The 25,232-nt window shown below is 39.5% G+C and overlaps 2 protein-coding genes across 2 annotated transcripts; one reads left to right on the forward strand and one right to left on the reverse strand.

Moving 5' to 3' along the window:
* Positions 1 to 1,760: 1,760 nt before the first annotated feature.
* On the forward strand, positions 1,761 to 6,359 carry LOC140230395 (uncharacterized). The gene is made up of 2 exons (XM_072310544.1): positions 1,761 to 3,704; positions 4,123 to 6,359. The coding sequence occupies exons 1-2, from the start codon at positions 1,908 to 1,910 to the stop codon at positions 4,348 to 4,350; spliced, it is 2,025 nt and encodes a 674-aa protein (XP_072166645.1). The 5' UTR covers positions 1,761 to 1,907; the 3' UTR covers positions 4,351 to 6,359.
* An 845-nt stretch (positions 6,360 to 7,204) lies between these two features.
* On the reverse strand, positions 7,205 to 20,282 carry LOC140230396 (cartilage oligomeric matrix protein-like). Its single transcript, XM_072310545.1, has 19 exons — positions 20,226 to 20,282; positions 19,561 to 19,612; positions 17,991 to 18,142; positions 17,114 to 17,254; positions 16,639 to 16,713; positions 16,044 to 16,196; positions 15,433 to 15,537; positions 14,845 to 14,952; positions 13,889 to 14,051; positions 13,441 to 13,559; positions 12,849 to 12,901; positions 12,388 to 12,473; positions 11,737 to 11,832; positions 11,166 to 11,344; positions 10,299 to 10,544; positions 9,381 to 9,455; positions 8,627 to 8,724; positions 7,969 to 8,108; positions 7,205 to 7,476 (listed from the first exon to the last, which is right to left on the reverse strand). Exons 1-19 carry the CDS (start codon positions 20,235 to 20,237, stop codon positions 7,433 to 7,435), a joined length of 2,097 nt encoding a protein of 698 aa, XP_072166646.1. The 5' UTR covers positions 20,238 to 20,282; the 3' UTR covers positions 7,205 to 7,432.
* Between the last annotated feature and the right edge of the window lie 4,950 nt (positions 20,283 to 25,232).

Genomic DNA, 25,232 nt, shown 5'->3' on the forward strand with positions numbered 1-25,232 from the left:
ACCGTTGAGAACTCTACCAGTAGGGGGCATGGTCGGGATTTCTCTGTTTCAGATTCCTGTTCAGGATTCCTCTTGCCCAGCCTCTGCACTCTCCTAACTTCGTAATCCACCTCCAGATATTCTAAGACTTGACAGACTTCAGGTGTATCGTGGTATTTGCACTCCTTCGGATCATCAGAACTAAACTCTGTCAGGCCTTGTATAATGACGTTATGTCGTCTCTTTTCCCTTTCCCTGTCCTCGGTCATCTTTTCTTGGACGATAGACTGGACAGTAGATTTAAGCACCTCGCTATGAGTTTTCACATCCTTAGACTTTACGGTGTCTTTCAGGTCCTTCATGTCGGATTCAAGTTTTTTACACAAGTCTTCCACCTTACACCATTTATCACTTATCAAGTAGCCTCCAATTTGTCCAGCCTCTCCAGTGTCCCTCCTAGAAATTTTCTGCAACGTTCTTCCACAATCTGGTCAGTTCTCACGGCTTCAAATGCCTTGGCCTCACAAGTTGTGGGACAGTTGTATTAAAAAAAAACTGCACTCATTGTGATTTCATAACTCACAATGTCATGATTCTTGGAGCTACCGTTTATTATTTTCCATGTAAATATCCTCCGAACTTCCGCGTAGCTCACAATTGGGTGAGGAGCTCACAATTGGGTGAGGAACTCACTTTGCCCTTCAAACTGCATGAGAGACTGATGTTTACTCGTCGTAGGTGGGGTGGTGGCGTGCGCCTGTAACTGATTCTTCGATCTACCATAACCATATACGTCATACACTTCGTTGTAAAACCACATCGTCCGTTGAAAAATTTTCAGTGTCTCTGTGGCATGTTATGAAAACGCTATTTCTTTTGTACTATCCTTTTGTACTATCCTTCAAGTGGGGGCGCTGTGGCATAGTGGATAAGACTTCCGACTCCCGATCGGAGGACCCGAGTTCGAATCCCGACCAGTGCCTACGTCCTTGGACAAGATGTTTTTACCCACTGTGTCCCTCTCGACCCAGGTGTATAAATGGGTACCTGGCAACGCTAGGGTAATGATAATAGCAGGGCCCTCTGGTAGAGCAGTGGCAACACTGAAGAGGCTACCCTGGGTAAATAAGACCTTATTATTACTATATATGGAGATTAAACAGAGTTCACGTACTAACCGTCACTTCCGAGCTCGAAAGTTTGTTTTCTTTTGTTTGATTGTTGTTTTTATGATTTGTTGTATACATATTCTTTAAGTGTAGGCCTAAGTATGAATCACTTATGCTTAAGTGAATATTGATATAATGTGATAGATTATTATAAATCATTTCGTGGAATATTCTTGCTTATTTTTTATGCATGTGTTTTTGAAAGCATTTAACTGCTGGAAACGAAAATCCGGTGGGTGAACCAGGCCCAGCGTAAAAGCGAAATATGATAAGACAGAACACTGAGCGATATTCTCTCCCATGTACTCTGCTGAGTCTATTCAAAGTAGCATGACTTAGATCTAAGAATGTTTTCTGCATTTTCTATGTAGTACTTACATTTTCACATTTCCAAACTGCAGTAAACCAAATTTAGATGCAACCTCATAGAGTGTTTGTCCCTTTTATGGCACAGCAAAACACGGTTCTCTTTATCCTTACTTCAGTACATAGTATGTCTCCATAGTAACGCCAATTGCGCGCCAAACTTTTTTGCGCGCGTTATTGTCGCAGGGTATAGGGCATGCGTTTTAATGACTTTTACGCACTAAAATATTTACCAGACGTTTTACGAGACCGAGACACACTGCTTGTTTGAGCTGCTGAAGAGGATGCCTACAATTAGTTCAGCATTCACAGTTTTGATCTACCCGATCTACCCGAAAGACTTCGTTACATTACAACCTATCCAGCATCTTTTGTCAAGTTTATTTTAATAACATGGGTGACGCTGATGCTTCTTTCTTCAATGCTTCGCACTCTGAGCCGAAGTCAAAAGCCTTCCGAGGTTCAAAGGACTTGTTCGGTGGAGTTGAGACGCTAGATGACTGCAGTATTAACACGTGTTGTTCATTTGTTGCACATGATGCGTCAAAGATCAGAAGACGAGGAGGAAGTTTATTGCGCAGTTCAAACGTTCAAAAGCAGACATGGTCTGAAAACGATCCTGAAGCTTTCGTTCCTGCTGGAGACCTCGATATATCAAAGCATGAGGTGGACGTGGAAATGTACGTTGCCTACGTCATTCTCAGAGCACTCACAGGAGCGGAAGGGAATGTGACAAATCATCGTTTGCACCCAATTTTGGTGAAGAAGGACAGCGACGCGATTGATGGGAGGGGCAGGTCACCTGATCCAGTCTTTTCGGCCACGGATGAGGCCTATCTTCAAGTGATCGATGACGAAATAGCGCGTACATTTGAGAACAACGAACATGAGAGTGCGAATGCCAGCCCTGAGATTACATCCGATGAAAGATGTCAGTCAGTCCTGTCTATGACAGAGAGCGACAGTAATGACATGTTTGAGATGGCTGCCGAACACTTCCTCAACAGTTCCCTCCCGGAAGAAGAGGATCAAGTTAGTACTAGTAGTGATAAACCGCCACCATACCAGTACGAGTTCGAAGTTGATTGCGAAAGCGGAATGGTTTGCAGCCGGCAATGTGTTAACGCCACTCAGCCCTGCGTGGAAGACGGGCCTGCTGATGCTAGCGATGATACCTCTGAGTGTAATTTCGAGTATGACGATGACAATAATTCTTCTCTCGCAATTGAAGAGGTTCTAAATGCAAACGTCACCGAGGGAACCACACATTCTTTTGTTGAGCTCCCTCCAGACGTGGAAAGTGATTTTGAGGTCATCATTGACGACGAGACGTGTGAAACTGTTTATGATGTGGTGGATTCTCCAGCTTTGATAGCTACGAAGGCTTCGACTTTCAGGTCGAGGTCGCCTACCAAGCTCCCGCGCACCATCAGAAGAAACACTGACAGTTCTCACCGCCGGTGCTACAGCGTCAACGATACCGAGTGTTACAAGTACCGCGAGATTTCGTCAGATGACTCAAGCCACCTCCCTGACACATTCGATCGCATTTACACCTTGCCAAGTCCGCCACGGACATCACTGACAGATACATGTGACAGAGACAACTCAAGCTTTCATGGAAAGATGAGGGGCGTCCCCACCCTCTCATTCAACAGATGTAACGATGACTTTGAGGAGAGACAAGTATCTAGGGGATCAGCAAAGTCGTCCACTCCCAAAGCTACCAACACAGAAACGCCGCATCACGACAGTGAACCGAAACAGATGTGCGGCGACACCAACGACCAGGGAAAGGATTGGTCATTGCCAGACGATTCTGCAACAAGTGATGTGAACCTCAACCCAATGCATCAAATCTCACTGAATTCCAACGAACGACGAGTGAAATCTTTGTCAGTCAGTATACAGCCAGGTTGTGGCAATTTCAGTACCTCCACCACACCCTCGTGCACAGACGAGCTCCGCACACGGCTCACTCCTGACAAGGTCGATGAGGCTATCCAAGTCGATGTCGGTGAATTATCTTCGTCTTTCCAGCAGCTTCCGAGACGACACATCACCAAAGTCTCCGGAGATGAACGATTGAGCCAAGACACCCGCACATCAGATACGCCGGATGGACCTCCGTACTACAAACTCGATAAGATTGATGAGACGCGCGACGAGGAAGTTAACATCTTTGAACACGTGAGTGCTCTTACCATCGATATTATGTTAGATCTAAGTATATAACGATAATGCGTAATATCAAATCACGGGCTTTTCCATAATATTTCTTGTTGTGTTTATCATAAATATTCTCTCCCTCTTCACAAGCTTTGTGAAGTGTGCAATGTTGTTAGTAGGCTCCTACCAAATCAGTATAGCAATAAAAAAAGTAAGACTGATTTGAATCTGATTGGAATCAGTTTCTAAATTTGTCAGAATTTGACAGTTTGCAGAATTTCTCTTCGCTTTCTTTCAGTATTGCAGGTATTCGTCTCACTATCATAAAGTGGTAAAATGGTTCGACATAAAATAGATCTCAATAAATGTCACCTTTTTAAAGTCTTGTTGCGTAATTTATTGTTCTTTTGTTTTTGTTTGTTTTGTTTGTTTATTTCAGATTCGGCGACGCTGTGGTCGTCTCAGCTACCGCGAAGCCAATGAGCTCATGACCGATCTCGACAGGCAAAACGAACTCATGTCGCGCATGATCAACGACACCCATCGAGTGCAGGATGAATACCTCGATCTGCGCAGGCTCGTTCTGGATCTCACGCACAAATTGGATGCCATGACTTCAGAATCAGGGCCAACGCACCGTACCCTCAACGATGACAAGGAAAAGTAACCACCGAGAGGGACGCATATGAGCAATACATGTAAGGATCTGTGCGGAAGAGATGCATTCGGAATTTGTGTTTCTGTAAATGGACGTCATTTATTATTTAGTGTGACACAAAGCAAGTATCTTTCGTTCCGATGTAAATCCTTGTCGAGTGAACTGCTTCCAAATGAACTATTTTCATGTCATCAGTGATTTCTTACATCTTGACACTTGTCTTAAAGGGATGGTACAGTTTCGGTTGAGATGGGGCTTCAGATTTCTAACTTCTTACAATGATATTTTTTTAATTTTTTTTTTCGATAATGAGTTAAAATCTGAATCCCCATCTCAACCAAAACTATACTATCCCTTTATATTATTGAAGGAGTGAGCGAGACATGTCTTTCATATTTATGGCATACCAGGCCCTGTCGTGGTAGCTAAAATAGTTTATGTCATTGTCATAAAACGTCAAATGACAGTGCATGGTAGCCTTTGAATAGCTGCAGTGTCAGCTGCGCTTTTTAGATAGAATGAGAAAAAAAAGGATAACTTCCACAATGTCTAAGTGGTTCAAATATCTTTCGGTATTCACGAGGGCATCGAGGCATGGCTGTGCAAGACATGACTTAAATGGATATTTTTAATCACTTTTTTTTTTTTGCTGCCATGGTAACCACATACATTCATGAAGTTTAGTTTGGTTTGGTTTTAAATCTGCATTTTTTTTCTTCAAGCACAATGCAAAGTTGATACAGAGGATGGGAAAAAATAAACAGTAGAAGTTACCACCAAAAAAATCCATAGAGCAAATTGTTTTTAAGCATTTCTTTAGAAGTTAGCAAATCAAAAGTGATGTCCTTCGTCTATTTATATACGAGTGTTCCTTTTAATATCCTATGTCCTGGATAAGGGGAATTCATGGTTATCGGTTTTCTAGAAAGAGAAAATACTTTCGCGAAAAAAAAAAAATCTGAAAATGATATTCTATTTTGAAGGAGTGTATATTGACTTTGATATATTCAATTGTGTTCGGGCAGTGATACATGTTCTGGAAATACCACTGAATGTCATTACCACATACGTATATTGTTAATATAACTCTCCTCTGATTTCATGATATTGCAGTTCTCATTTTCACTTTAGTAATAATACCTACAGTCTACACTACACATTGTATATTTCGCTTCATAAGAGATATTTCTTCTTCTTCTTCTTCTTCTTCTTCTTCTTCTTCTGTTAATTGGTTTGTACTTCAGGAGACAATTGTTTCCAGAAAAAAAAATATACTGCCGCGTACTTATGTTTTCAGTATTTGACCGAGATTTACTAAACTTTACTCTCCTTATAGGGTTGTTCAACTCTGTGTAGAAATACAAATGATGTTAGAGAATAAATCGATTTTAAAATATCAATGACTGGATGATATTCTAGATATCATATGTCGTCGTACTTATACTTGGGTGAAACAAGCAAAAGTTATGAAATATTTTGATGCCGAGTTACAAGACAGCTCTTTAACTGAACATTACGTCATTAAAGACTCAATCGATGACGATGCAGCTTTGTTTTCGAAGCATAGACAAGATAGAGGAGCAATGACAATGAAAGTAACAGGTATTCCTTAAAATATTTTATTTCGTGACACTTATTAATAAGATAATAAAAAACATAATTAATTCCAAATACATTTCAGTGGCAAATAAAAACATTTTCGGGCGAAATTATCGTCACAAGCAGTGAGAAAATAGAAAAAAATATCGCTTTCGCCGCGCATTAATCACAAAGTTTGGTATCTCCTCTATGTAATAAGCGTAATATTGACAAACTGTAAACATAGGTATTTTAATGTGATGACTTTTTTTAGCTGCAACATAATGTGTATCGGGAATATTACATCGAAAACGAAAAGTGCCACGTTTCGGAATCAATACATTTATGACGTAAAGATTGAAAAGACAGTTCTTCATTAGATAGCTACCGATCATCCTTGTGTGTTTCTCAAAGTGAATTAAACGATAAAACATAATTTACATTGTCTTTGTTTAATACTCATTATGTACAATTTTAAAACAAAGTAATAGTTGGTAATAATTTATTTCTGCACATTTAAGACATTGTGCCCACTTGATGAGCAAAGATTTACTACTTGATAAACACTCAAAAATTGCACAATGTACAGCGATATCAATCCAAATCTCATGTGTAGTACATTATTCAAATCAATGTCCTACGCTACTATACACTCGATTCGTTTAAAGATAAAGATCTGTATATTTCGTATTTAATTTTAAGCTTTAAAACATGGTTTTAGAGTGCTTACGATATAAGTGTACAATCAAACTCATCATGAAAAGGGGGCAGGTATTTACAACAACATCGCCGTTTGTAAACTTCAAGGAGACTGTCACAAATGTATATTGAAAGATCTTTTTTTCATGAATGCATTTCCAAAGGACACATGCCAATAATAGTGTAAAGATGATCTCACTCAAATCTTACAAGACGTGACTTCTGACTCTGATGTCGCTTTTTATTTGAGCAAAACAAGAATTAGCTACATCTTAATGAAAGTAACATTTAGCTAATTCTGCGAAATCTACAGAAGAAAAAGAAATACACGCACAAATCCATGAACAAAAAAAAAAAAACTTCTGACACTGCAGATTTTATCTCTCAAGATTTTGAACAGACGCGAACAAACTACGCTGTTTGGCACGTTCCAATTTCATCATTGTTACACCAAAGCTGTGCTGTGCCAAAGAAGCTCACGTCCTTGTTTCTTCGTGGATGCATCCTCACAACTCTCATACTTCTCTCTCGAAGTAGATCATTCACTGTCAATGTATCACCAGTTGTTTTTTTTTTTTCCCTCAATTCCACGGTCACTTTGACGATCGCCGCTGGTTGCCTTGCACTTTCGCGTCATTAGTTTAACAACAGAATTTAACTTACAGAAATCTCAGCCGACATTTTAATCATTTTTGTTTACTTTTTTTTTTTGTAAATCATTCTGCACGGCTTTAAAGCCCTTCATTTAGAGTCCTTACAGCTTTGTCCTTGGCTTTTCCTCGGGAGCTTGGTTTGAATCATGAGCTCTCGCTTTTTAGTTTACTGGTCTGACCTCGGTGTAATCTGCTGGTATTTTATCTGCATCAAATTGAAGAAAGCAAACAAACAAACATAAAACGTAGGGAACTCTTGAAAATGTTGCTGCGTGAGTTTGTTTTGTTATAATGACAAAAAATGTAACCTGAGGGCAAAGAGCATGTAGAGTCAAACAGCAACTCTCGGTAAGCGATTTCCTTTGAAAGTCAAGGCTAAAGACTCGTTAATGAGAAGGTGAAATTACACAGATGATACTGGAGTTGTATTTTTCATGTAAACAACCTATACATTAAAACATGATGAAATCATCTAAATATAGCTCTTACGACGAGGGGACGGCATATCCAGGGCAATCCATTATTCAACACATGCAGTATATCACAAAACATCTCATCTTTATAGGCAAGCGCTCAGTAAAGCTGCCCTTTAAGATATAATAGGGGAAAGGATATAAGTCAAAATGATAGATGATTGATCAAATGATGTAACTTTAGTGGCAAGAACTATCATTGTGAATAGGTGTAGCAAACTTACCGTTGCATTTGTAGGTCATCCTCGACCAGATGATGTCTTCCTGGGAGAAACAGAAGAGACCAACTCGTCCACCCCTCATTGTTGTGTCCACGAGGTAACCCGAATCAGCAATCAGGCGATCAGCCTCGTACAGGTACACTCTATTCCCGAAAGAGAAAAAGACAAATAGGCCTACTTATCAATCATGTCTTCATCCAACCAATCATGACATCACGGAACTACTTACTCGATAATAAAATCAACCTCAGATTTTGATGTGATGAATTTCAAACGCTACGCTACCTTCATCATTTCATGCTGGTACTGCAGTATTTCGCATTTATCGTATTTCAGGTTTTACAAAACTTGTGACTGTTACTATCAATTTCTTTATGCTTATCGTAAAGACTTGTCATTTATAATCTGTTTGGCACCGTTACAATACACATTTAGCTGAAGAAATGTGCAATTCTACCATTCGTAATACAAGATTTGTTTCATTCTGGCCACTTTGACGTAATCATGTAGGCCTACATACTTCGAATCGGAAACCAACATTTCGGGATTTTGGTATTGTAGTAATCTACTGGTAGTTCCTCATTACACCGTCCACGAATCGTAGATTTGTAATAGCAAGTACGTCCACGTATTCTCTGTCCACGTTATATAGCAATCATACCTAATGAGTCCGATAGAAGGTCTGTGGAGAACCTTCCACCTGTAGGCAACGTGGTCCTTCCAGCCTTGGTTATTAGGGTCTTTCCAGAGCAGCCGAACCTAAAGGTATAAATCGTAGTGGTAAGGTGAATATCATCGGATGCACAACAGATTATACAGGCCCTCTTGTCATGGAATATTGTACTTGAATATGCGGCGTGTATCATCAGTCTTTCATCTTTAATATAAACATCATCTACTAAGCCAATATAACCTTACACTTTATCCATGCTCCTGCAATTAACAATACCTTTTAAATACAGCATCTTTAACAATATTCCATAAGCAAGGACAAGAGTAATTAGGAGCGATGTGTTGATGAATGTACAAGGTAGAAGTGCCTGTTTCATGCTGACAGGGCAAAGTGCACTTGCTCTTTGATGTCAGATTTTATTTAGAGGAAGTTATTTTCTTTTGAGATTTTTTTTTCATCTGCATTGATAAGAGTATCACGTGGAATAATCCTTTGTCAAAGATCAATAAGACATCTTGCCTTCGTAATACAAGACAGCTAAAAATCATGACTTGAATTCCTGGAGAAAACGGATGTAATAACTAATGAACTTGTTGTCATGGTGATCATAGCATTCGTAAAATAAAAATAAAAAACCCGGAATGCCAAATCTAATGGGGAAAAAAAGGTAGAATGAAAAAAAAAAACTTATTGGTAATTCATATTGCAGTTTGTTTTTTGTTTTTGTTTTTTTAATACTTACTTGGCCTGGTGTGTCACCCGTATGCCACAAAGCGTTTCTCATCATTTCTCCCGGTCCAGTTTCTGATTTGACGACCTAGTGAAACAAAGAGTCAATGACATCAGCCCTTTCAACGTGTTCAATGTCAGAGCCAAAAAATCCAGGCTGAATGTCGCATGGATGGTTTTCCACTGGTATAGATTATATTTTTGGTAATGTAGTCAGTGTCTTGTGAACTTCATACTGCTGCTGATGGCGCAGTTTCAATGTTCAATTTTTTTTTTTTACTCGCAAAAAAAAAAAAATGAATACGCAAATTCGCAAATGAGTAGGAAACATTCTTAGACAGTAACTAAAATACATGTACATGTATGTATGATTAATATCAACATAGACAAACACATGAATTTATTTTAATTTTGTTGATTATTAATGTATTTAAGATACCCGCGACAGCTCACTGTTTGTTTTAAGATACATACGCCGTACCTGCTGTTGTTCTACATAATATATAGAACAACAGCAGGTACGGCGTACGTATCTTAAAACAAACTGACAAGATTCGTTTTGCATATTATCATATGTAAAACGAATCTTGTCAGTTTGTAAGAGCATTAATTTTGTTTGAATTTGGCTCCTTTTATGTCTCGAGGGCACTTCAAAACATGGTCATTAACTGTGAAAATCTTGCAACTTCATATTTTGTTTGCTTGGTATATATCCTTTTTAATTCCACATTTGTCTGTTTTGAATTTTCCTGTATGTATTTTTCAATGTATACATGTACCTAGAAGCGCTTATGTGCCTACAGGCGCTATTATGTATAGGCTATAATATAATTATCATAATATTCATTTCGTTATCTCTCGAAAGAAAGGATCATGATAACAGTTTTCAAATATGGTATGTGTATGTGTAATGTGTACACATATGAAATACCTTGAGCTGAAATCCCGGTTCCCCAACGGCCCTGAATGGCGCAGCTTCCCAGTAAGTCTGGGGCCCCTGCTTCCACATCAACACGTAGAAGCTGGCGGAATCCTGGTATCCGAAGACGAAGCCGGCAAAGTCGTCGTCCGTCCGGGTATTGACGTAGAAGGTGCCCGAAAAGTCGACACCGTCGAAGGCCTGGTAAGATATGGCTAGTCCAGGATCGCTATTGATTGTCTGGATGATCTGGCGACCCTGTTTATGTTTGTGTGTGTGTGTGTGGGGGGGGGGGGGGGGATGGGAAGGAGACGTAGGTGTAACCAGAGATATATAAACTTGTAATAAAGCTTGCCCCGCCTCACTGAACGCTACTTACGATCATCAACTCGTTCAACAACATTAAATAATTCTTACATCGAGTTGTTTGTTATTGCAACTGATGGACGAATTACCCTACATCGTCGTAAATAAGCACTGAATTGATCAGGTTTTAGAAGTATAGCCACAGGTGTCTTGGGGATAAGGCACCTCTCCGGAGATCAGGAGGTCGTAGGTTCGAATCCTGCTCGAGTATGTACGCCCATGATTTCTTTTGTCATGTGGCTGCTACTAAAACACTGATCAATTCAGTGCTTATTTACGGCGATGTAGGACAATTTGTCAATCGTTTAATGTAATGCGTGTTTTCGAAAATAAGTCATCTATTGGAGTGTTCACAAATCTACTACGATGACAGAGACCAGGACTTAATTTCAAGAAGTTCATGAAAGTTAGTCGGGCCTGTATTCACATCATTTCTGACACACACATACCGCTGCTGAAATATCTCAGGTAAGTCAATTATCTGACATGTTACTGATTATTCTCTGCATATACCTCGTCAAATACGATCCATCGAGGATCCACCTGGGCCTCCCCTTCCGGGTCCAAGACCACCGTCTGGTAGGTGCGAAGGTCAGTGCTGTAGATGTTGGGGTTTTCTGGGCAAGCATCCTCGGTGTCAATGACACCGTCTTTATCAAAGTCGCTGTCGCATGCATCTCCGTGGCCGTCCTCTGCAGAGAATGAAGTACAGTTTCCATGCTAGTCATGCGTGTTGTGTGAGGTTAGCTCCGTGAATAGGTGGATATACCATTCCGCACATATACCTTATAGAAATGTCTGGTATGAAACTTTGATCCTGAGTATTGAATAAATCATGCCTCTTGAAATAATATCATTTTGTAAATGATATTTAAAGTTCGGTTTAGAATGTGCGATGAGTGTCATAAACGTACAAATGCCATTCGCAAGATATATTATTGGTTTTATCCTCAATATCTGTAACTTTGTGTGTCAGGTTGTTGTTGTTGTTTTTTTTTTTTTTTACTTTGCACAGTCATGGCATTGGAGGAAAGATAATGATAATTGTAAAAATCATAGTAAAAAAGTTGAAATGGACGCTCACCATCACCGTCATCCTGTTCAGGATTGTAGACAATTCTGCAGTTGTCAATGACGTCATACACCCTGTCGTTGTCGTCATCATCATCGCACGCGTCACCTGTGAATGGAAATTGACATCAGTATTAACGGAGCGTGAGAAACCGAGAAAGTTCGGTGGTTTGAGTGATATCAAGTCTAAGTTTACTCAGTGATATTGTTAGTTTGGATTCTATTCTTCAGAGTTCAAGTTTAAGTCTACTTGTTCTCACGTTTTGTATTGGCACTTAAGTGAAAATTACCGGTACATGAAAAATTTATTACAGCTGTAACATTCATACAGAAAGGGTTGGGGTGTGGTTGTTGCTTTTGTTTTTTTTTTTTCTTGACATGTTTGTGAGCACCCTCTGTTTGTTTGTTTGTTTATTCATTTGTTTTGTTGTTTGTTTATATTTTACATTTAGTTCGTGAATATTGAATATTCAATCAAAACAGACTTTAGATTGCAGGAAAGGGTGGAGGTGTAATCATGTCTACGCTTTTTTGGAGGATTCGAATCTACAGCACGCATGTGCGTTTTCTTTTTGTTTTGATAAAGGACATGTTTGTGTGAATTATATCAGCCAGTATTTCCGGCACAAATTCAACGAAGGACGAGGATAGAGCGTGTTCTCACCAATGCCATCGCCATCTGCGTCCAGTTGAGGGTTGTTGGCAATCTTCGGGCAGTTGTCCAGGTTGTCCTGAATACCGTCATCATCGCTGCCAAGAGACGGAATGATTCATTCATCACATGACTCCACTGATATAGATACATAGGCTTGCTTTCTTCTGCCAAAACACATTGATATCAATGCTAGAGTAATGATCTTCTACCATTAATATCGATTTTAAGGCATTGGTAAAGGTAACTAGACGTGAGCTTGTTTTGTTGCAAAAACCAATTACACTTTTCTTCTATTAAAAGTGGACGTCACATTGGTAATATTTAGACTATGTACTTATATTTCTTCGAATAAGTTGGGTTTTTTTTCCATGTTATACCATCAGCAACATAGTGGGAGCAAAAGATCTAGGAGTCTACCAATGAGACTCTTTTGTGACAATGACGTCATTGTTCCTATCATTCATACTTACGCGTCCTCGTTGTTGTCACAGACGTCCCCAAGCAGGTCAGAATCGGTATTATTCTGTCGATACATACAAACAATATCGCTTGATATATATCAGCATAATCAATGCATACGTACGTATCCACACATACACAGACAAACATATATACATACATACATATAAAAAAAAAAAAAAAAAACTGTTCTCCATCCTTCACATTCAGCATATTATACTCCATGTTCAAGGCAGACAAAAGATAGACGCCTATCCCTGCGTTCACTGCGTGAAGCGAATCGGCTTCTGACTTCTGCCACGGATGCTCGAAAACATTCGCTGTATACATCCATCAGCCATCATCACAGTATTGAAACATGGCATGCTGATCAGCTGTCGTGACATTTTGCTTCACTGTGAAGAAAACTAGTACGATCTATAACCTTTGTCAGTGACCTAAATACCTCAATTTAGCAAACTTCGGCTAAAAACATGTTTTTGTTTTATTCAGATTATACAAAAATCAGATGAGGGAATGCTCTTTAGGTACTCCTCCGCAAGTCCTATTTATGTTCTCAATGAAGCAATTAATTCTTTGAACAGGTGATAGAATGCGGCCTACCTGATCGGGATTATAATCCATTGGACAGTTGTCGCAGACATCGCCAAAACCGTCCCCGTCGGTGTCGGCTTGTAAAGTATTTGGAACGATTTCGCAGTTGTCGTAGATATTCAGGATACCTGTTATATGAGACGGGGGTTAGAACAGCGGAACTGCCAATTTCAGAACATTCGCAGGGTGGAAAAAATATTATTCTGGGCAACTCCATTCCATAGTTATAGTGTGTTTGGAATAGCTGCTTACTTGATCATTACTGACAGAAAGATCAAATATTGTATGACTATCCTTTGACATGGAGAGTATTGATCTGATACATTTTAAAGTGGCGCTGTAAAATTATTATGTGCTGTTTTATTGACTTCAGGCAAAATCCACTATGCATCTGTATTAGTATACATGTATATGAAACGATCATCGAGGATGAGTACAATGTATATGCACAATTTACCATCGTTATCTTTGTCATCATCACACTCGTCTCCGTACTCGTCGCCATCGGTGTTGATCTGCCTTGGGTTCGGCGTCATCGGACAGTTGTCGCATCTCTCGCCCACTTCATCTCCGTCGTTCGTGCTGACTTGATCCGGGTTGGCCACAAGAGGGCAGTTGTCCTACGTCAGCAATTTCGTAAAGTAACAACTTATCGAATGTTTATCACATGCATATTGAAGAGGTTTTTGATTTGTGGTTGTGTGGATGCCAAGCACGGACTGCAACACATGTTAACATGCGTCGGTGACTCTTGGAACAGGCTGACGTGTTTGGATTATGCACGTTTGAAATCATTTCACAGTCATTGAGGTACAAGAAAAAAAAAGGAATGATGTTTCTAAGCTAACATGCTGTTAGCCCTGCCTTTACGTTAGTGGCGTAACATACAACGCATGGTCGGTGACTGGCATTGTGAATGTCAATTAAGTGATCTTAAAATTAGCTAAGGCGCGAGAATCAAGAGAATAATGATGTCTTGTGTGGGCCTCTAAATCTATTCCCCATATTGTACGTGGATCGTAACCATAGTCGTATTCTCTGAATGAAGTATCTTCGTTACCATTGGTTACGTTCTATCGATTACACTACGCGCTCACACATTTCGTTTTATTTTGTGTACACAGCAGACTATGGAATATGGGCAAGCAACATAACAGGTACACGAAAGAATTAATTTAAATATCAACATTATGGTCTCTATGACGACAAAATATGATCGGCTCTTTACATTCGAACCAATTAAAACTCGAAAAAAAGACACACACAACCTACTCTGATTCTATAGCTGTTGCTGTCATATTCTTAACTCTATTAAGAAAATCCATCATTCATAGAGGCATCTACTGACAAATAACTTTGAAAAAAATCTTTAAAATAGACCTTGGTAGTAAGGGAATAAGATAAATGTCTTACCGGCCCGTTTGGTATCCCGTCGTTGTCTGCGTCAGGGTCACAAATATCGCCCATCTCGTCACCATCTTGGTTTTCTTGTCCACTGTTGGGGATGTAAACGCAGTTGTCCTGGGCGAAACACGACGTAGAGAACAATTTTCAAATTTCTTTAAAATGTAAACAGTGCCACATCTTTACAACGCAGAGACATTAGCAGTCTCATACCTTTTCTCATTTCAACTATTTCACTAAATCGCCATGAAACTTCTGTACATCTTATTTTCTCGAAGTGCATTCTCCCCCCTGTGCAATAGAGCATATCATAATGTGCTATGCACTCAAGGCTCAAATGCCCAGGTGAATCTAGATCATATGCCGTCAACAGGACTGGGATTTTAAGACAAATAATCGAAATAAATTGGAAATGAGCAGAGAACGACGCAATTACCCCATGCTCTCCGACACAGAAGCTTTACTTTAAGAAACAACAAATAAACAACAACAGTACTAATATCCATGAAAATCGTTAGCTCGTGAGAGACCTAGAAAGTTGCTTTTTATTCTAGTGCCTTTGCAGGCAAGATTTACATCCCATAGAGTGTTCCTTACCTTTCGACAGTGTTTGTCCCAGCAGTTGAGCTCGTTGTCGGGAAAACCGTCGAGATCGGTATCGATAGTACAATCGTAACCGTCACCTGCCCAGCCAACGATGCACTATCGCGGAAAGCAAAGGCAATCACAAAAGACTTAAGATAAAAGCATATTTTACCCACTATCATTCAAAAGGACATGGAAAAGGACCAGTGTATCTACTTACACGTACTGATGTAAGAAGATGGAGATAGATCATAGTAAGAATTTAACTTTTGATGCACAAACAGACCTGCATATGCAGACAAACGATACTGATTATCATGGAGAAACACATACGCATTTATTACGCATATGTGTAGGCCTAACACTGTTGACCACTGTAATCATATCCTAATTAAACACCATGTAATCCTTGTTGAACACAAACAAACAATTTTCCGAATATTTGGTTGCACATCAAAGTACTGGCAAATTCGCCTTTCTTTTTATTCAAAAGAATTTTATGTTTGTCTGAACAACGTGAATGTTTATTGGGTGCGAACCAGTTTTAAGGGTAAAGGGGACACAGATGCTTAGTACGGCGTAGAAAAAGACAGAAGAGTGCCTCCTTGGTAGGATCCACTCACCTCACAGGTGTAAGCACCATTCCGATGAATCAGGCACTCTGCCTTGGGGTGACAGGGGCTACGAGCCCCATTCGGACAAGTATTGTGCTCCTTACAGCCAACTGTCTGGTTGCCCTCAAAGCCGTGCATACAGTCTCCGCAGTAATATGATCCCTACAAGGAAAAAGAGAATATGGGTGTCATTGCATGGGAGATATTCTCTCAACTTCTGCTGTCTGAATATCATTTGAAACTGACTTGAAATAAAGCCGTCCAAATTTGCAGATGACATGTATAATGTAACCAGACCTGCCTCTCTATCACTAAACTTTATTTGACTTCACAGTCCACACGTGTACTTAGCCAGAAAGTTGATTATCTTTAATGGTTCTTTTAGATGTTTCGTTGTTACATTTCAGAGGAGGTATCTACCTTATGTTGCTTCTCTCCTTTCTGAGCCATTATTTTCTTGTTTGTTATCGATCGTGTATTGTAAAGGGTTGAGTCATTGAACACCAAAACGAAAGACTAGATAAAGTGACTAAGCAAGGAGAGGTCAGAGAAAATACGATACTTTTTTTTTCTTTGACAGAAAGAAGCATACGTTCTGACATACCATGGTGTTGATGCAGTATGAATTCTCAACGCAGCCGCCATTATTGCGTTCACATTCGTTGATATCGTCACAAATCTAGGGTGATAAGAACGACATTGCAAGATGACTTCACAAAGAAAAATAATATGTTTTAAAATTTTCATTTTTTGCTTTTGCTTTTGCTTGAACGAAAATGTGCTAACTGTGCTAACGTCAAATTGTGAAATGCCTAAAAAGACTAAAGTACATAACTAGAAGGAAAAAAAAACTCAAAGCATGCAAAGTTTGCAAATTTACAATTAATACATCTGTTTGATGAGGAGCACCCACTGGTCAGTTGCTGTTGGCAGACTTCCATGGCACATCTGAATGAGACTCGTGTGGCATGCGCCAAAATTGATGATCTTTACATAGTGATATTCGAGTTTGATATTTGCAGTAGTACTGTTAAATCCAGACTATAAAGTGTTATGTGATGTTTTCATTTTTTATTTACCTGTCTGTTCCTCACAGCTGCTTCGAGACCAATTCCTTCCAGACCCAGCCCGATGAAGCCGGACGGACACGGTGGGCACCGGAATCCCGGGACTAGATTGACGCAGTCGACCACGCGCGAACATGGAGACGCCTCAATACACTAGACAAACATCGAAATTTCCATCACTAAAGCGGAAGTTTTCCCAAATAACTTTCTCTGAGTATTTTGAGTCTACGACAAAAAATGGATGCTGTCCGCTTGGAGTGAAGCCTTGTCTTGTATATTAAATGTGTCGACCATGCGACATTTTGGACGAAGTAAAAATAAATAAACATCGTTTCAGGGCAAGAGGATAATGTATCATACTTCAACCGTGAGAAACATGTGGATGGAGTGTCAAAAAATGTCGTTCTTTTTGCAAGATTGAAATGTTTCGTCCTTTCACTTAGAACATAATGATTTCGCTCCTACAGAGGTAATGCTATCCTCAGTTGTCATTTCTTGCATTTGGTCCATGGTCAAAAGGGGTACAAAAGGATTATTATCTGTAATTCATCACTGAAATTTCTTATCTTTAGACAAGACACGATCTCAAGTACCTAAACGCAGAAAACCATGTTACTTCGAACCTTAGAGATTCTGCCTATTCGGAGGGTGAACATTACTATAGTGTTTGATAGCTAGTCTGACTGAAGCTTTACTTTCTGTTAGTGCTTCGATTCACTGATCATTAATACACCTGAGCTTAGATGTACTTTCTAGATGCTTGATTCTGCATTTATTCAAATATGTATACAAGATTTTGACATATAACATTTAGGGGAAACGTCAAAATGAGAGTTTGCGAGATTTTGTCGATTGATTCTGTTGCTGACCATTCTTGCTTTATTCCCACCTCGTTGATGTCATGACAGTGAGTGCCGTTTCCTCGGTAGCCAGCTGGACACTGGCCGCAGCGGTAGCCGTTGCCTTCCGGGTCGTCGAAACACATGACCCCGGGGAAGCACGGGTTCGTGCTACAATCTTGTGAGATGATGGTCTGCGGACCTGAAGTAAAATAATCGGTGCTGTCTGTCACACGACGGTAGAGGGAGGCAGACCGGGCAAGGTTAAAGGAAGAAGCATTCAAAGTTAGTGTGTCAGTTTATTGCTTTGATTCCCTTTTCGAAGATTATAATGCAAAGGGAAGGGGAGGAGTCACTCGATCAAGATCAGCAGTTATTCATCATGCAATATTGAGGCTTTATATTGCCCAGACGTTTAGGATATACACGATTCTTAGTAATCGATTCCTAACCAAAGAGCTATCAAATGATCTGTTTCATAGGGAAAGAATGATAGCATGAATAAATCCATATTACGGCATCGGGGCGAAAATCACTCTGATATTATTATTACTCTTTCGGTTTTCAACAGAATTGGGCAAGTAAATACAAAAAAAAAAAGAAGTATATAATGGTGTGACAAAGGAGTCTTTGGGGAATGTAAGTAACGGGTGAAAATGGCATAAGCAAAGGGACGTGAGGTAATTTTGAACCATTTTAAATCGTTTTTTTTTTCTTCTGGCATGAGCTACTGAAAATAAAGTATCAACAATCAATTTTTACTTGGCAACATTTCAAACGGCGGTAAACATTTCTTTTCATTGTGTCATCATTATTTCGATAAGTCCAAGAATGATACTGGTATAATTCAGAACAATGATGATGCTTGATTTAGATGGTCCAAATTACTTTTGCTTACATCTCCAAATATTAAATGTGTGAACACTTCAAAGGTGGCCTTATTTGTCATCTTCTCGAAGTCAATATTGACTGTTTGATAGGCGCGTTGTAGGCATTGTATATAGGCCTACAAAGTGAATTCAAAAGTAGTGAAGGGAAGGTCAGTAGAACTAAGGTCGATTTGCTCGTACCCTTGGCAACAATAGATAATCAGGCAGTCGATTAGAATTAACGCAAAACGAAATTGCCACAACAATGTATCAAAGAGTAAATACCATAATGAAGTGGTTGCATTAGATTACACAGCAGAATCCCACGCAATTCTGTGCTAGTTAACTACTAAACCGTGTATAAAATTACATTCCATATTAGGACAAAAGTGGAGAAAAGACTCTTCATGTTATATTCGCAAGAAGCGGGTGTATTCCGTATTGGTAACAGCAAGCGAGCAAGGTACTGAACAAAGAAATATCAGCTTTCTCAACCTCTTGCTTCATGACATCTTATTGCGGTGTTTATCGTGTTTGTGGCGTATAGGGACTGGCTTCAAAAAGCAAAAACAAATACAAAACAATAATCTGAGGGCAAACTATTCTAATATACAATAACAATCTGGCTCCAAGTCAGAATATAACGTTAATGATAGTCTGTCTCCCACAGTATTTTTCATATTATAATAGTCAGTTGTGAGGAAAAAAATAGAGACAATTTAATACTAGAAAGTATGCAATGAAATCTTACCACACATTCTGCAGGTTTCCATCGTATGCCGAAGACGCTGAATCTCGCGAGTCTGAAATGAAAAGTTTGATAAATCAGTGATAGACAGGCGCAGGATTCAAGGGGACGCTGTTGCATGGACCAACGCAGTGCCGTATATATACGGCACTGGACCCACGCTGCCACTGCTGCCATGTTCCGCAGCTGCCATCGTCCGATTCATTCGGCGAGTATGTCGAAATTCGGCGAACCTGAATGTCAATATCAATTCTGTTCGTCTCTAGATTCGACCGTAATTCCTGGCTGGTTCTGTTTACTAATAGGCCTAGATAAGGATCCCTTACAGACAAAATTTTCCTGCTACTTAGCTGCGGAATGCTCGAACAAGCTGGTGAAAATATTTGTAACTTCAAAATGCTACTCTTCCATTAACAGTTTGTTGTTCACAGCCCTTCAATATCAAAAATATAACACTGAAACACTACAACATTGCTACGTTGAAATATTACATTTGGGTACGCATAAGTAAGTAATCCATGATTAGTTGTACCGGTATTGATCTACACCTTTCCGGTCCGGTTATCCGACAACTACTACGTGAATACATAAGCAAGAAGAAAACGAGACAAATGCACGACGACTGCACAGATGACCGTTTTAATTCACGAAAGGATTTCCGAGCTTACCTGACCAGCCATTTCCGTTTTGAGGAGAGTCAGAGTACTGGCAAGAGACTGGAAAGCATCCATGAGGTCAGTGGAACCAGGCCCTGATTGACGTCGACATTTACACACACACACAGAGAGAAAAAGGTGAGAATGGTAAATGCATACTCAGACGGAACCCTGCCCAATTATCAATCGAGTCTTCGAAGAGGTGCCTGTAATCTTGAGGTTTGTTGACCCATTGCGAAGAAATAGAGCCTTGTCCGTATAGGCCACATAAGATGTCGATCAGAGAATATTTGATTGAACACACTAAATCCTCACGAGCATATATGTCGCCCCGGAGCCCCGGCACATTTTAAGTTCAGTTTTACGTGACTATTTGATTGAAAAATGATTCCGACAAGGTTAGCGAAGCGTATCATTGAAATTTCCCGAATTTAATGAATCAACCATAATTATTTAGTATCATGGCTACATTTCCTCGTCAGCGCTTGAATAATGTTTGTTTGTTTGTTTTTTTCGTTGTAAAACATAACAAGTATGACCGGTTTTTAGCATTTTCAGAGTTACGGGGCTGTCATAAGGTTGAGTCTAGATTCATTTCTCAAACAAATTCTTGTAAGCAAGAAACCACAGAATCGGTGGCTTGAAGTGAAATGCTGCTCTAGTAGTGACTATAGTGGATAGGAGTAGAATCGAACAAGGAGCATCATACGCTTACATGAAAGATCTACAATTGCTTACAAGGTTCAAATTCTGGTTCTTTGGGTTCCGTAGCGAGACTGCAGGCAAGAGAGTGTAAGACATCGGTAATTGGTCCTCCGTAAAAGAACTTGGCATTCTGGAGAGTTCCCTGCATACATAACGGACAGAACGAAATTTTGTATAATCATAAGACAAGCAAGGATGAATAACGTGCTTGAAAGAATTGCGATTGATCTCATTTCTTACTAAAGCGAAGAAAACAATACAAAACAAGAGAAAGGTACAGGTGGCAAGAAAAGATCCCCCTTCGGTCGGAAAGGGTCACCTACAGGATGACAATTTGCCAAATTTTGCAATTTTCCGTTCAATAGTCGTTCCATAATTCCTATGACGACAGAAAGTGAATTCGCACCTTGAGTGGCAGTAGCGACATGCCATAGCCAGCCTGTCCCAGTCTCAACTCGGCATTGTCGATCACTGGTCGCGTGAAGATCCGGGCGAAACGCTCATCGACGACGGTCTGGCCTGCACGGTTGCAATCGACATAGAGCACGAGTTCGGTTGCCCGCGTCCTCATGGCGTGTATCTGGAGCACCACGGTGTGCCAGTCCCCGTCGACAAGGTTGATGTTGGAGAACTGCACTTGTCGCTCACCCTCTGATGTGCGATAACGAATCACGACTGAAAACAAAGGAAGACATAGAAAAGTATCATCACTGTGGTATAAACACATTCTTTCTCTATGATGGCTTTTATGTTTAAGTAAAAATCATTATGATTGCTTTAAGAAAAAAGTTAGAAAGTTGAACATAATGTAATTATGATCATTATGAAGATGAGGTATTGCAGATGAAGAGAAAATATCTTATCATATCTCAAGTCTATGTGTCACTTCGTGAACTTATATGTTTTGCAATTTCACTTCTGAAGTAATGAATTGATAGTACAGAAAATAGAGAAAAAGAAGATAGGGTTTTACACGAAATGTAGAGATTGCGTATCACTCCAAATGTGTCTGATGTTGATGACATATTTGTATATCATTTTTGTAACATTGGGACCTTCCATGGACACTGGGTTTGCTTACGCATGTCACCTCCATTTGTTCCGTTGTAGGCCACCTGTAACTTGAGTGGATTTCGGTCGTTATGGAAGTGGTAGCTGCTGGTATAGACCCCAAAGAAGACACCTTGATGCCTGGGAGCAAGTCGTGCCCTCACAACGAAGTACACGTTCTCATTCTTTCGCATTTCTTTAGCGAACTTGGTGAAGAAGGCGCGGTCAGAGATGAGCGGGTACCGGATATTCATGCCGTTGAAGTGGTAGGCCTCACCGTAGATGTTGGAGTTTTCTTGTGGTACGGGGGAGATTCCCGACACGCGTGTGTTATAAATGCTGAAGGCATCGAAAAGATCCACTTCTGCAGGTGAGCATTAGAGAAAGAGTATGACGTTTGAGTATTTAAGTGTTTCTCATTATGCTGCATGATTCACCTTTAACAGATTAGGATTAGTTTCACCGGCATTGATTATCAACCCTAATTTTTTCATCTCACATGGAAATAGATATTGGTCAAAGAAAAGCTAACGGATCACCACGAACCATGAGGGCTGAAGTCAGTGATGACAAATTATATATATATATATATATATATATATATATATATATGGATCATTTCCCTAACAAAAACGCTTCATATCAAAAGAGAGTAACTTAAATGTCCATGACACTTTAAACGGGGAAACTTGAATCCACGCCAAGATTCTGTTTTGCACGTTTTGTACATAAATTGTATTCATATGTTGTTGTGTTTTCTCATCAACCGTATTCATAGAACTCTTGGTGATAATTGATTCGCAGTTTTTGCTGGCTATAATTCGATCTACAACAAACTCGAAATGAAGATAAATTATGAAGACTAACAATCATCTTCCAGAGACATGTACGATGTGTTCATAGGCCTCCATTTGAGATAAACGCGGAGATAATGTGTAACATACCAAAGAATCAATGCAGAAATCTTAGTTTTGCGAAAATCACTGTCTTGAATAAGACCTGCTTATACTTCTACCAATACTCCTTTGGTGGTCTATTAATGTAACTGTCTAATATTTCAGGCAAAAGCATTGTACAAATGTGAAATGAATCTTTAATATAAGCTTCGCCACCAAAGGATATACCAGAATCTGCCAAGTCACAAAGAAATGTCACGTGATCGCTTCCGGTTTTAAAAAAAACAAAAAACACAAAAAAAAAAACCAAAAAAAAAACGTGTTTCAATCGAATACAAACTATGTTGATAACCTAACTATACTTTAACTTCAAGTAAAGACAGTGATTAATGAAGAAAACGCATATTGCCAAGTGTATGCGAATCATATTTCGGGCGTGTCTTTACATTCTCTTCTGTTTGCATGTATAGTTTTTCTCCTCTAGCTTTTCCCCCCTGAGCTTGTGTAGACACCCGAGACAGAGCGGCATGGTGCCGTGTCGCTACACGGAGTCCGTTTCTTCTCCTGTTTCCAGGTGACAGACTGGAGGGTTTGGCACAAGGACAATATTTATCAGACAATTTGGATCCACCCAAGATCCGCCCAAGTTATCAGGAGTTCACTGGATCCCGCTTCTTGCCCCCCCCCCCCCCCCCCCCCCGTGAGAGTGGGTGTAAGATACACAAATCAGATCTGGCTTCGAAACACCAGAATCTAGTGCGGTATTTGTGGTGACGTAGTTGTGGGTGCTTGGTTCACAGCACGAATCATCTGCAAGCACATGACAAGCACTACAAGCTTTTAGTTCATGATCATAGCTTTCAAGAGGATTCCTCCATTTTTCTGAAATATATCAAATCTTCTTCTTAAAAAAACTGAAAAAAAATGTGAAGATGGTTTCATTTTGAACCATACGATGACCATAACTCCTATGACGATGGAAAGTGAATTCTCACCTTGACTATATAAATATATAATAAGATAACATAATTTTGCTTAAGAGATTAATTAATAGATGAATTGATAGTTTCCTCTGAGCATGAATTTTAGCAGCTGATCATCACACGAAGGCCACTTGATCACTACCCCCTCATCTCTTCCGGCTTTATCAGAAATATTTTTACTAACGTCTGTCAGGGGTATCCAATGTTTTGAAGTAAACATAATCGTGTGATGAATGTTTCTGAATCGCAGTAATTAGTATCAACATTGCAGTATAAGTGGTAAAATTGTCGCTTCTCCACAACGTATAAGCATGCAGAGAGATTTCGAACTTTGCGACGTTTAGCTGACATCTAGTCTAAGATGAACGTCGTTCTTCTATGAATGTATACTACCTTCATTATTTTTTTGGAAAGTTTTGCAGTTCCGCGATACTCCAAAACGTTATCGGGATGTAAAAATTCTTTTTGTTAAAGTAGAAGTAATAAAATCCGACACATTTCTGGTTTAATCATCTTTATGATCCCTTGGAGTGTGATATTAAAGGGAAGATAAACCCCAAGAACAATGTGGATTGAGTGAAAGCAGCAACATTAGTAGAACACATCAGTGAAAGTTTGAAGAAAATCGGACAATCGATGCAAAAGTTATGAATTTTTAAAGTTTTGGTGTTGGAACCGCTGGATGAGGAGACTACTAGAGGTTATGACGTATGAGTGGACTACAATATCAAGAAAATAAAAAGAAAATACTACAAAAATCCATTTTTCATGAAAATTACAAATTCCATCAACTTCATATTGACATATGTTAAGGGTAGCAATTATTCCCCTTGCTTTCTGAAAGCGGTTGTTCCACTGCTCTTTCATGATTCTAGAAAAGTGAATTTTTGTTGAATATCCTTTATATTTTCGTTGTATTGTTGTCCACTCATACGTCATATCCTCTAGTAGTCTCCTCATCCAGCGGTTCCAACACCAAAACTTTAAAAATTCATAACTTTTGCATCGATTGTCCGATTTTTCTCAAACTTTCACTGATGTGTTCTACTAATGTTGCTGCTTTCACTCAATCCACATTGCTCTTTGGGTTTACCTTCCCTTTAAGCAAGATGAAGGACAGACATAACTCTGAGTCAAAGCAATAATATAGGGCTCGCAATTGTAAGCCTATTATACATCTAAGAATGTAACAACATAAAAAATACAAAAATAACGGTGATTACGCCAGGCAGATGACAAATTATTCCAGTATATTGCACACAGCAGCTAACAATTACTTAACATATCATTTTTCTTCATGGCAGTATTCCAACAAAGCACGAAAAACTTGGATACCCTCCACAACATTTTAACGAGTTTGCTGTAACTGATCCGTGCTGAACCAT

The sequence above is a fragment of the Diadema setosum genome, chromosome 7 (genome assembly GCF_964275005.1).
Source record: "Diadema setosum chromosome 7, eeDiaSeto1, whole genome shotgun sequence".
NCBI classification, from domain to species: Eukaryota; Metazoa; Echinodermata; class Echinoidea; order Diadematoida; family Diadematidae; genus Diadema; species Diadema setosum.

Bases quoted from the DNA above. Each gene is read 5' to 3' on its own strand.
- LOC140230395 (XM_072310544.1), top strand. From the start codon at position 1,908: ATGGGTGACGCTGATGCTTCTTTCTTCAATGCTTCGCACTCTGAGCCG. The intron at 3,705-4,122 runs GTGAGTGCTCTT...TGTTTATTTCAG, and splicing joins AAGTTAACATCTTTGAACAC to ATTCGGCGACGCTGTGGTCG.
- LOC140230396 (XM_072310545.1), bottom strand. The intron at 16,714-17,113 runs GTAAATAAAAAA...TTATCACCCTAG, and splicing joins CAGCTGTGAGGAACAGACAG to ATTTGTGACGATATCAACGA. The intron at 7,477-7,968 runs GTAAGTTTGCTA...AATTTGATGCAG, and splicing joins GATGACCTACAAATGCAACG to ATAAAATACCAGCAGATTAC.